At 37.4% G+C, this 13652-nt stretch overlaps 1 protein-coding gene across 1 annotated transcript; it reads right to left on the reverse strand.

Annotated features, from left to right (window-relative positions):
* Positions 1-97: 97 nt before the first annotated feature.
* nfu1 (NFU1 iron-sulfur cluster scaffold homolog (S. cerevisiae)) lies at positions 98-10813 on the reverse strand. The gene is made up of 8 exons (XM_052603630.1): positions 10718-10813; positions 10048-10145; positions 9829-9964; positions 3115-3181; positions 2923-3040; positions 2764-2827; positions 788-962; positions 98-679 (listed from the first exon to the last, which is right to left on the reverse strand). Exons 1-8 carry the CDS (start codon positions 10774-10776, stop codon positions 638-640), a joined length of 759 nt encoding a protein of 252 aa, XP_052459590.1. The 5' UTR covers positions 10777-10813; the 3' UTR covers positions 98-637.
* Positions 10814-13652: the final 2839 nt, after the last annotated feature.

Below are 13652 nucleotides of genomic sequence, written 5' to 3' on the forward strand. Positions count from 1 at the left end.
GGTGCAGTGTATGGATGCAAATGCCAATAATCAAGATGGTGATTAGACAATGAATGAAAGACATGCTGCTTCTGAAGAGAGAAAAAAAGAAGCAGTCTCTGAATGAGCAGTGATTTTATTGTGGCTGTTTGTGTAGTTCTGTAGCGTCCTCTGCTGGTGATACAACTTTTATTTTTTTATGTACAATGACCCATGAAGCAAACAGGATTCCTAAAATTACATCAAGCATGAAACCAATCGATTTCTTAAGCTAATATTTACATGCGTCTTGGAAAATGCCTATTGCATATAACTTATTCAAAAATGCATGAAATTCTGCCTTTTATTTTATCCAGTGCAATGAGTGATAATCTATAAAATATTATTTGCGACCGAGCCCAAACCTGTTACAGCACCAACCAAACACTGTCTATACAAAAGTGTAGCCTAAAAAACATTTGCTGCACACTTGATTTAATATCAGTGTCTGTAGCTAACACATACGTGTTTAAAGGAGTGTGAGACACAGATTTGTCCATTTTCCTTACTGCTGTGTAACGGAGTAGTCTCTGCTAAACTACATGATTGGACACTGATGGGAAGGAAGGGTGCTAGGTCATTTATTAGAAAGGAAGGATGAAGTCAACCGAAACTCATGTCACTGGACTTCCTTTTCGACATCCACATCCTCTTCCTTCACCTACAAGATTAAAAGGCACATAATATTAGTGAAAACGAGTTTACCCATAAATGAGAATTCTGGCATCATTCACTCAGTCTCATTTCACATCCGTTCTTGACTCCTCACCTGCTCGACTCCTTCCACCTCGGGAACGTAGAACTGCAGCATGTTCTGGATGCCGCTCTTCAGCGTGATGATGGAGCTGGGACAGCTGGTGCAGGAACCCTGCAGCTTCAGCTTTACAATGCCATCCTCGAACCCCCGGTACAACACGTCACCTCCATCCTCCTGCACCGTGGGCCTGAAGCACACACGCAGAAAGATTCTGTCATTAATTCCTCACCTTTGTGTCGTTCCAAACCCTTAAGACCTTAACTCGTCTTCAGAACACAAATTAAGATACTTTTGATGAAATCCGAGCTTTCTGACCCTCCATAGACGACAATGCAACTGAAACATTCAATTAAAAAAATACTAACATGCTCGAAAACTCTTGAAAATTGGCACACACCTTGGAACCTGCGGCCATTAGGGCCGGGCAGAGACTGATACACGGGCGTGGCACAGGGGCTCTACAGCACCCCCTGGAATACTGAGGGCCATATATCATACATACTTGCTCGTAGACGTATGAAACTCGGTACACATATAGATCTCATCAAACCAAACAACTTTCCTACTGCATGTCATAGACTCCACCCAACAGGAAGTTGGCTATTTAGGGTTTTTGTATTCATATTTTTCGTCAAAGTTGTGGATGCTTTTGGGTTCCTTAATATACCCAAAACTCTTGAAAATTTGCGCACAGTTTGGAATCTGTGGCCTTTAGGAGCCTGCAGAGGCTGGGACCCGGGCGTGTCCCAGGGGCTCTACGGTGCCCCCTGGAACACAGTCAGAAATGTTGATGTATAGCTCACACATACTTGCACATATTCTTATGAAACTCAGTACACATATAGATCTCATTGTGCTGAACAACTTTTGTATTGCATGTCATAGGCTCCGCCCAACAGGAAGTCAGCTATTTACAGTTATGTAAAAAGCGCATGCTCTAGAATTTGAAATACTTGTCATAGGTTTTTTACTCGATTGCCACCAAACTCGGTCAACATGATCTCAAGACATTGGGGATGAAAAATTGCCAGGGATTTTTTGATATCTTTAATGGTTTGCTCGTGGCGAGGTGTTGAAATTATGGTAAGAAATGAGAAACAGGACGTGTCTAATAGCATCCACATACATTACCTGAGTTTGATCAAACTTCATCGGTTGGTTTGTTGATCGCATATATGTGACTATTAGGAGTCAAAGTTATAGCGCCACCCACTGGCAGAAACTTCAACATGTTCAGTTGGTGAAAATAAGCCAAACAATGAATTTGCATTTAAATATTTAAAAGTTTATCACGGCATTCCATTTCATCTATTCCTGTTGCGTGAAAATGTTCTATCTAGAATGAAGCAGTTTATCATTACAACACCGTAGTCTCTTCTGCTCACTAATACATATATATTTTAAAATGTAATTTATCCCTGTGATCAAAGCTGAATTTTCAGCATCATTACTCCAGTCTTCAGTGTCACATGATCTTCAGAAATCATTCCGATATGCTGATTTGCTGCTCAAAAAACATGATTATCATCAATGTTGAAAACAGCTGTGCTGCTTTATATTTCTGTGGAAACCGGGATTCATTTGTAGGATCTCTGATGAATACAAAAAGCTGCAAAGGACAGCATTTCTTAGAAACGAAAATTGTTTTGTAACATCATAAATGTATTTATTGTCAATTATGATCAATTTAATGCATCCTTGCTGAATAAAATTATGAATTTCAAATGTATTAGAAATAGTATTTGAATAGTTACATTGACCATTTACCCAATATTTGTACATGCGACTGTGTGTATATTTATGCAAGTTGCTGCCTTTGTATAGTGTTAGAAATCAATAATGCTTCTGTTTCAGTTAGGAACGCTGTCTTTATTTGTGGAAGGCAGCTCACTTTTTGAGATTTGAGAACTAATACGACCTGCTAAATTTCTATGCAACATTAAAAAAAAAGGCTGCATTAACAAACGTGCAGTAATTTCCTGCTGTACCTTATGCGTGTGTCCAGCAGCTCTTTAATCATGGCCACCACCTCATCGTCATCCTCAGAAGGAGCTGCAGATGGATGGCATACACAACATTTGATCAGTAATCTTGGATTTAGCGAGGATGTTAAGATGAGAAGTAAAGAAGGGAAGGCGATGTTTAACCCGTGTCAGCACGTGGAGCATCTGCCTCATTGACAACAGGAAGTCCGGAGGTGAAGAAGTCCATGATGGTGGCGAAGACGTCCGGTTTGATCACTTTCCACTCTGTCTGACCATCAGCCTGGTGGATAAAGAGATAGAACGCTTAAAAATAGAGTTACATTAAAATCCTGTTTAAAAGTGCAGCGTCTTTACCTTAGTAATGGTTATGAAGTCAGGGCCGAAGAAGACACTCTTGACTCCATCTATTCTGAACAACTGCCTGAAGAATGAACAGAGCATCAGCAGATTTATAATAAAGGAAAGTTCATTAAGAATGAGAATCTAGAAGAATATGAAAGACATCATAAATATATTTTGAAGTTTTACAGCCATGAAAACTTTTGGAAAACTAATGTTTATGGCACTCAGACAGGTCTGTTCTATTCAGCCGATCTAATTAGGGGAAAAAATGAGCTACATTTCTAGTTTCAACATTATTTGTTCTCCAGACGTTCCTCTTTGAAACAAGTATCAGCTGTATGCATTTGTATGTATTTGGTTTTTGACCAGTTTACTCATGGAGCTGCATTATCTCTGGGATTGAACCAGACAGGGCCTTTAAAAGTAAGTAAGTAAGTAAGCTTTATTTCTATAGCACTTTTCACAGACAAAAAAGTCACAAAGTGCTTCACAAAATTAAATTAAAATATACACTTAACAGATATACTCATGCACATAACATACAAATATACACAGATACACAAAAACATACAAAACCATATTGCTAATTAAATGCTTGTCTAAAAAGATGCGTCTTAAGGCATTTTTTAAAAGCTTCCACTGAATCCAAAGCTCTCAAGGCTAATGGAAGGGAGTTCCAGAGCCTTGGAGCCACCACACAGAAGGCTCGGTCACCTCTTGTTTTAAAACGTGTTCTAGGAACAGTTAAAAGGTCTTGACCAGAAGACCTCAAAGAGCGACCAGAAGTGTATACATGCAGTATATCCTGGATATAAGAGGGAGCCTGATCATGCAAGGCTCTGTAAGTAATGGTTAAAATTTTAAACTGTACTCTAAAACTAATTGGAAGCCAATGTAGAGCCTTAAGTATAGGTGTAATATGTGTTCTTCTGTTGGTCTTATTCAAAAGTCTTGCAGCTGCATTCTGTACCACTTGCAACTTGTCCATAGAGGATTTGTTTAAACAAGTGTACAGTACATTGCAAAAGTCAAGACGAGAAGAAATAAAAGCATGAATAAGCATCTCCATCTCTTTTTTAGAAACCACAGATCTAATCTTAGCGATGTTCCTGAGATGGAAAAAACAGGAACGAACCACAGATTTTACATGACTGCTAAAACACATAGATTTATCAAAAATGACACCCAAATTTCGCACAACATTACAGTCCAAAGATGATAGATCCCCAATTTCCTGCCTTATCCTAGGAATAATGTTATCTGGTGCAAAAATCAGCACCTCAGTTTTGTCTGGATTTAGTTGCAGAAAATTATCTGCCATCCAATTTTTAATGGAGGCTAAGCAATTGTGCAACAAGGACAGTTTGTCCAACCTATCAGGGCTAAAAGATAAATATAATTGAATATCATCAGCATAACAATGGTATGATATTTCCCCAAAACTACCAATTATCTTCCCAAGAGGAAGCATATACAGGCTGAACAGCAGAGGGCCAAGCACAGAACCCTGGGGCACACCACAAGACAAAGGAGCAGAGTCTGACATATATGTTCCTACGGACACAGAGAAACTCCTGTCTGAAAGATAGGAGGAAAACCAATCCAGAGCTGATCCAGTAATGCCCACAGTTGTTTTCAGTCTATCAATCATAGTGCAGTGATCCACGGTATCAAACGCCGCACTAAGATCTAATAGAACCAGCACAGAGCATTTACCCCCATCAGCAGCCATCAAAATGTCATTTGAAACCCTAAGGAGGGCAGTCTCAGTTGAATGATTTTTACGAAAACCAGACTGAAACTTATCAAGGATATTATGGGAATCCAAAACATTATTTAGCTGCTTCGCAACAACCTTTTCTAAAATTTTAGAAAGAAAGGGCAACTTAGAAATATGCCTGTAGTTTTTAAATGAAGCTGCATCAAGATTATTCTTTTTCAAGATAGGCTGAACAACAGCATGCTTAAAGCAGCTAGGAACCTGGCCCAACTGAAGAGATAGGTTTAAAATTGAAACCAAACATGGGCCCAGATGATTTATGGATTTTAAAAGTAAAGTAGTAGGTAAAATATCAACAGGGCTTTGAGATGGTCTCATCGAGCCCACTAATTCCATGATGTCATTCAGGGTAATAGGGCAGAAAGAGTCCAATATTGAAGGTCTATGATCTTTAACTATATGATGGTTAGCTGATGGAACCAAGCCTGCCCTGACAGCTCTAACCTTGTCCATAAAATGAAACAAAAAGCGATTGCAGTCAACATTTGCAAACACAGGGACAATACATGCAGCAGGAGAAACAATGTTGTTAATAGTTTCAAAGAGAGCTTTTGGATTCTTTTTACAGGCAGAAATCAGATTAGTAAAATAAGAGGCTCTAGCCTCTTTAATCATTTTGTTTAAGTCCCTATAGAGCTCTTTAAGATACAATCGGTGAACTTGTAGCGGAGTCGCTTTCCATAAGCGCTCAGTTCTCCGACAAACATGCCTTAAGCTACGAATGGCGTCATTAATCCACGGTGATGTATTGACAGATGAAATTTCTCTAGTTTTAAAAGGTGCCACTTTGTCCAACAACACAGTACAGTGATCATTAAAAGCCTGTGCACAAGCGTCTACATCTTTCGAAATAAGAACCAGGCTTGAGTCGAATGCAGCTGAAAATTTCTCAACAGTACACTGGTTAAAATGAAGATATCCGAAGAAAAGTTTGTTAAGAACCAGAATCCAAAAGGATATTAAGAGATTTTTAGTACTTCTAGCGTTACAGGCCGCACAAACCTGAGGCAAAAAACACAAGAAGTGCTTTCTGCCATTTTTCTTGCCATTATATATATATATATATATATATATATATATATATATATATATATATATATATATATATATATATATATATATATATTAGGGCTGTCAAATGATTAAAATTTTTAATCAAATTAATCAGAATTTTCAGTGGATTAATCATGATTAATCACTATTTGCAACCACACCTGAATCCTAACCATTTTTTTTTTCTGAAATGCATACCAAAAGATAAATAACAGGACACAGATACATAATTTTCATGTATTGTTTCATCATGTGGTTCTTTTTTTCTGAATTTCAAAAGTTTAACATTTACTTAGATCAAATTTACCTGAGCACTATATCAAACCATGCCATTTAACTACAGATAGTGTAAGAGTTTTAGGTGAACCAGTGGTTAAATATAGCCACATATCTATGAAATTATGGATAGAGAAACTCGAAAGAATGAACTCAGAAACACAAACATGCGCCACAATCACATAAGCAGCACTCTGGGCACTCTTGTTTTTTGGGAGGTGTTCATTTGCTCTGCCACAATACTTTAGGATCGATATTTTCACGCTCTGAAGGCTTCAGGTGCCAGTAAAACCAAGTAAAAATGCATATGCTTTCCCAAACAGCTGTAATTTTCGCTGCATTGCATGTAGGCGTTTTGCGCCTGCGCAGTGTGAAACACAGGACGCTATAACACAGTGATCCTCAAATCTGGCTCGCGAGATCCACTTTCCTGCGAAGTTTAGCTCTAACCCTAATCAAACACGCATGAGTTAGCTAATCAGTGTCTTTAGGATCATTAGTAAATCACAGGCAGGTGTGTTTAATTGGAGTCTGCGCTAAACTCTGCAGGAAACTCGCGAGCCAGATGAGGATCACTACTATTGAGAATGAGAAGTTGTCGTCATAGCACAAAGCCCCTCCCTCGATATCACGGTCTCCGCCATGTTGGAATCAGAATCAGAATGAGCTTTATTGACAGATATGTTTACACATATGAGGAATTTGTTTTCGTGACAGAAGCTCCGCAGTACAACAGAATGAAAGCGACAGCGAATGATACCGGCGGCGAAACAGGATTGTTTAAATGTGTTGTTAAGAGGAGGTTCTCGCAATTCTGCACTGTTTTACCATGCCTGGAAGTTACTGCTGCGTTAAAAACTGCTGCAGTACCTCACACGATACATATGGAAAACATAGGAACAATGAAATACCGTTTTTTTTAGGTTACACCAAGCGCAAAACAGCGGTATTTGGAGAAGCTCTCAAGTGGCACAGAGACCTGGACCATTTACCTCCATGCACACATATGGACATTGGGAATTATATTGATTTTGGTTTAAGTTACTACACAATGCAGGAGTTTAAAAGCCACAAGTCTTTGGAAAGTTACGAGGCTTTCTGCTGTGGCTGGGTCCATTTACAGCAGGTGATGAAAACAGTGTTGTACTGGCCAAAGTAAGTTTATTCACATGCGTTTTAGCGTATTGTAATTACATTGCATTTAGAATTAACTGCGACAGAACACTAGATTGTAACGAGATGTTCAATGTATACAAACGTTTCCAACATGTTTTGATGTAGGCTAAAGCTGTGTATGTTTAGTTATAATTTGATTTTAACCCAATGAAACATACTGTACCAGGTTTTTTTTGTTGGGGGCTGCAAAGTGGACAAACCAGTTCTGGGTTAGCTTGGGTAGTTAAATGTGTGATTGCGAGATGTAAATGTCAAGGTTAGATTAAGCCATTAACAGCGTGAATGCAAAGTGACTTACATTGTAAACAATATAATTCCCAATGTCCATATGTGTGCACTGAGGTATATGGTTCAGGTCTCTGTGCCGCTGCAGGGAGCTGCCCGAGAGCTTCTCCAAACACCGCTGTTTTGCGCTTGATGTGAGCTTGTTCCTGTAAGGTCCACTTTCTTTCGCCTTATGTTTTTGCATTGCTTTACTTTCTTCCTTTTCTTTCTCGTATTCGTAGATCCGTCTCGATCTGTTCCGCCAACAAAATAAATGCGCAAAAATGAAAGCGCTCTGAAATGTTTAGTCGCGCCTCTGTGAAGTTCTGAAGGCATTGCCCCTGGCAACAGATAGCGTATCCTTCCATCAGGGCCGACTGGCTCAGACCCCTCCCAAATCAACCCAAATCGGCACGTGACTTCTCATTCTCAATAACAGAAAGAAGAAGCTCCAGCGTATCAACTACCAAAGTCGTCTCTGTTTATCGAGCTTGGCATGAATTTATTTGAGAGTAAATGGGGTAAAACCTTAAGCTTCTTCGGTGTTTTCGTCGCGGCGCTCGCCGCTGTTTTTTTTACTATCTTGAGAATTCAGAGATCGACGAGACTTTCCTAACCTGAATAATTTGTCACACTGCGCATGCGTGAAATGCGTTAAAAAATTTGACGTAATTAACCACAAACCACTAATTAACGCCGTTAACGCGCTATTTTTGACAGCCCTAATATATATATATATATATATATATATATATATATATATATATACACACACACAGTACAGACCAAAAGTCTGGAAAAATTACTATTTTTAATGTTTTTGAAAGAAGTTTCTTCTGCTCATCAAGCCTGCATTTATTTGATCAAAAATACAGAAAAAACAGTAATATTGTGAAATATTATTACAACTTAAAATAATAGTTTTCTAAAAATTATTCCTGTGATGCAAAGCAGAATTTCCAGCATCATTCCTCCAGCCTTCAGTGTCACATGTAACATCAGTCTATCACATGATCATTTAGAAATCATTCTAATATTCTGATTTATTATGAGTGTTGGAAACAGTTCTGCTGTCGAATATATTTGATGAATAAAAGAGTTAAAAAGAACTGCATTTATTAAAAATAAAAAACAATTTCAAATAATATATATTCTAATAATATATTTTCTTTACTTTCACTTTTTATCAATTTAACACATCCTTGCTGAATAAAATTGATTGACTTTATTTAAAAAGAAGAAAGAAAAAAAATACTGACCCCAAGTTAATGACCAGTGGTGTATATTATTACAAAATATTTATATTTGAAAAACATAGCTTCTTCTTTTTTTTTTTTTTTTACTTTTTATTCATCAAAGTATCCTAAAAAAGTATCACATGTTCTGAACAAATATTAAGCAGCAGAACTGTTTCCAGCTTTGATAATGAATCATCATATTAGAATGATTTCTAAAGGATCATGTGATAATGATCCTAAAAATTCAGCTTTGCATCACAGAAATAAATGATAATTTAAAGTATAATAAATTTAAAAACAATTATTTTAAATTGTAATAATATATCACAATATTAATTTTTTTCTGTATTTTTGATCAAAAAAAATGCAGGCTTGATAAGCAGAAGAAACTTCTTTCAAAAACATTAAAAATAGTAATGTTTCTAAACTTTTGGTCTGTACTGTATATATATATATATATATATATATATATATATATATACACATACACACACACACAAACAAAATCTAAAATTTGAGCTGGGGAAGTTTCTGAAATTTGGTTGATTTGACACATAATGAACCATAAGCCTACATAAAAAAGGAAATACAGATCGGCCGATCATTAATGCGCATCTCGTCAGTAAAGCCGGTTTTCTAATCAGCGGTTAATTCCATCAGGTGTGTGATTTCACATAGAGCAGCTGTTACTACACAGAGCCGTTGTTAACTGAGAAGATGCGCCAATAAACGCTGAAAATGAAGTGGATTTGCGCATCTTCTCTATTAACAACGGCTCTGTGTAGTAACAGCTGCTCTGTGTGAAATCACACACCTGATGGAATTAAACGCTGATTAGAAAACCGGCTTTACTGACGAGATGCGCATAAATGATCGCCGATCGTGATCGGAGCACCCCTAGCAAAAAGATGTGTGTTTTGGATGAAATCTAAACCCTACCTTGCCAGGGGTGAACAGTAAGCATCTCTCGGTCCAGGAAAGTCCATAGTCCCTGATTCCAGCACCACGCGACCAGGAAGAAACTTCAGGCTGTGTGGGTTAGGAGTGTCTTGGGTCTGAATAAACATGTTTCTGACTGAGGAGATGAAAGAAATGTTAAAATCCATTCCAACCAAACACTTCACTGTCACATGCAACCCCAATCATGCTGACACTTACTAAACACAGCGGCTGTTTGTTGTGGAATGGGACGTCTGTTCACGCTGTGAAGGGGTGGCCTGGTGAGCCCTGTCCCATGATAACTGCATACAGGATACCTTTGAGCACAGTGAATTATTAATCATATATATATCAAGTATATGCATTATTACTGCAATTGTACAAATTAAATTTTCACTGTAGGGCATTTTTCCTGATATGCTCTAATAAGATCTACAATGACATAAAGACAAAGTGCCTTTACACAAATAAACAATAATATGATAATACTGTGTAATACTGTATTAATATATTGCATTGTTTGGTAGTCATGGTTTTGACAAATTACTTCTACATATTACATATTAAAATAAAACATAGGTAATTTGGCATGAAAGCAAAGTTCCATGTTTGGTCTACAGCAACCAGATTTTGTAGATTTTGCAGTCTAGAAAATGATTAGCATATATTCAAACGTGTATAAAACAGTGTTAATAACAGCGTATTTCATGCCATTATTTGTCCAGTAAGTACCCTGCATCTGCGTCATCAGACCTTGTCAGTGACACTGTAAATGTTACGAAAGTCTTTAAGACGCAAACGCTTCACGCGCCTCTAAGCACCTGTCAGACATTACAGATAACTCCTCACTGATACAGAAATGCACAGCAGAATGAGTACAGTAACTCACGATCTCGTTAAAAGTACAGATAAACTCCTTCCAACACCGACGCTCCTGTGCGCGGCCATGTTTGTGAGGGCATGAAGACTGTGTGACGTCACATCCTGGATTAAATACGGGGCAGAAATAAAATAAAATAAAATAAAATAAAATGAAATGAAATGAAATGAAATGAAATGAAATGAAATGAAACGAAATGAAATAAAATAAAATAAATATTTGATGACATTCAAATCGATGTCTCTAAAGCGTGTCTGTAAAATCTTTAAAAATGCACTCAAACACTCTTTGATTATCATTTTCCACAGAATTTTTCACACAAATATTATATATTTATGCCATTAAGTTCTCTGTCTCATCTGGACCAAAAATTCCAAAAATTGGGCTTTTTACTCCAAACTGGTAATTTATTACCTGTTACTTGTTACTCCTTTAAAAAGTAATTTTATTACTTTACTTATTACTATCTGGCAACAGTAATTAGTTCCACTATTAGTTACTTTTCCTTTAGTTGTAAATGTGCATCTTCTCCATAAAATTGTTCGAAAATGTTACTAACAATATATTTCTGCCTTATCATTCGACCGAAATCTACATTGGATCAAAGTCAGAAGTTTATACAAACACTCAATGGTGATTGATGGTGGCTTTTCAGTAAAAGTGTTGTTTTAATTACCATGTGTAGCTTAAAGGTAATAGTAGCTATAAATTCTCTGTTTAAGTTTTATCACACACACACACACACACACACACACGCACGCACCTGTGATAAAACTAAAGAAGATTAAAGGTAACACTGATGTTGTGTTTTTAATATGTTTTTAATAAACTCTAAAGCACTGTAAATGACTGTAGTGAATGAATGAGACTTGCTTGTTGAGCGTCATCTAAATCTCATATATATTATGTTAGGTGAAATTGTGAAGAAAGCAGTGGGTAAAGAAGTTTCTTTGCATAGCTAAAATTGTCCCTCCATTCAGCAGCATTACATGGGAACACAGAAACAGCAGTGGAACTGTTGTAAAGGTGATTGAATGGGAGAATGATGATGATGAGGGTTTTAACATCCCGAATCAGAGATCTATAGGCCTCACAACTCTTGATGAGAAAACTGGACAAATCACTATAACTAATTTAACTGTCAAACATAGTGGACTTTATACCATTGACATCGACAGTAAAGAGCAGGAACAAAGATTCAACTTGAAAGTTATGGGTGAGTGGTTGTTGATTGTTTAAATTAATATTATTAATTTTAAAGCATAATGTTTGTATTACGACTTTTTTATACTTAACGTATTATAGCTACTACTTTGATAGTATATATACTATGGTGCTGAAGTACACCCAAGAATACCATTGTACATGTCCCAAAAACGTGATCGTACAATGGTGCTATTATTATTTGTATTCAAACACCAAGATATTACAGTCTGAATTTTTTTCATCATTTCTTTCACAGAGAAGGTCCCCAAACCTGTGATAAAACTAAAGAAGGTTGAAGGTTACCCTGATGTTGTGTATTTAATATGTGAGTACAGTGAAACAATCATCTGGAGAAATTCTTCTGGAGAAACACTGATCGGCTCACTGCACCACATCCAAAAGGAGAGTTCATCAGAGTTGAATTGACTGGAAATCCTGATAACTTCTACACATGCCTAGATAACGGTGCTAGTAACCAGTGATCCAGTCTATGAGCGAGAGCTGTTTAAAGGTAAGATAATGATTTACTTAAAGGGATACTCCACCCCAAAATGAAAATGTTGTCATTAATCACTTACCCCCATGTTGTTTCAAACCAGTAAAAGCTCATCTTCAGAACACAATTTAAGATGTTTTGGATGAAAACAAGGAGGCTTGTGACTAGGGGTGTAACAATACGCGTATTCGTATTGAACCGTTCGGTACGAGGCTTTCGGTTCGGTACGCATTATGTACCGAACGGTGCGTTGGACGAATTAATTACATTTGGAAAATAAAAAAAGTGTTTGAAATATAATGTTACGCGTTCAACAAGGTAGCCCAATAACCCATACACCCCCGAAGAAAAAAAAACACCAACTTATATGTTTATGTTAGGATACTCAGTCAGGCGCTCGCTCACTCAGCACGCGCTGAAGGCTCGTTGCAAAATGGCCAATGCGTTTAACAGACCAGAAATAGAAGATCCTCCAATAACCAACAGGTCTGGTGTTTGGGTGCAATTTGGATTCCCTTTAAGCTATAATGGTGATGGCAAGAGAGTGGTGGATAAAAAAAAAACAACGGTATGTCGCATCTGCTACATGACAATAGGGTACACCAGCGGGAAACATGTCAACTCATTTACGCCGACATCACCCCAGTGTGTCAGTATCTGGAACAAGACGAAAAAAAGGAGAAACATACACGCAACAAACTATCCCTGCAGCATTTAGACAGACATTTCCAACCAGCGCCGCCGCTCCCACCAAGCGCATCACACACTGTGCGTAGGGCACCAAGTGCTGATGGGGCACCAAAAATAGGCTAATTTTTTTTTTAATGCCGGTATTATTTCATTAGCCAATAGAAATATTAGCCACATTTTAGCCATGTATATGTAACAAAAAAGGGGGAACAAGAAAGATATTTAATAATTGCTCTAGTCTAGTCTAGAGAGTAACCCCCCCTGACAAGCAACAATCTTTCTCCTCAATACTTTTCAGAGTTGATAACTGATTACAATCCTGTCCTCTTCTGCAGGTACCCAGATCTAGACTGCAATGCAGAGGTGACAGATCTTTTGTAGTAGTAGCCGGACCGAAATTATGGATTAAATTACCATTATCTATCAGAACAGTGACTACAGTGTCTGAGTTTAAAAGTCTTTTAAAACCCTATTTGTATGACTGTGCTTTCAGTGTTCTGTGAATGTCTATTTTAATATGGGTGATTGATTTACACAATTCTGTACAGAAAT

This window comes from Carassius gibelio, chromosome A8 (genome assembly GCF_023724105.1).
Source record: "Carassius gibelio isolate Cgi1373 ecotype wild population from Czech Republic chromosome A8, carGib1.2-hapl.c, whole genome shotgun sequence".
NCBI classification, from domain to species: Eukaryota; Metazoa; Chordata; class Actinopteri; order Cypriniformes; family Cyprinidae; genus Carassius; species Carassius gibelio.

Coding starts and splice junctions, on each gene's coding strand:
- nfu1 (XM_052603630.1), bottom strand. CDS start 10,776: ATGGCCGCGCACAGGAGCGTCGGTGTTGGAAGGAGTTTATCTGTACTT. Junction 10,146..10,717: donor TCTGTACTTTTAACGAGATC/GTGAGTTACTGT, acceptor CTGTGCTCAAAG/GTATCCTGTATGCAGTTATC. Junction 2,828..2,922: donor TGCTCCACGTGCTGACACGG/GTTAAACATCGC, acceptor ATCCATCTGCAG/CTCCTTCTGAGGATGACGAT.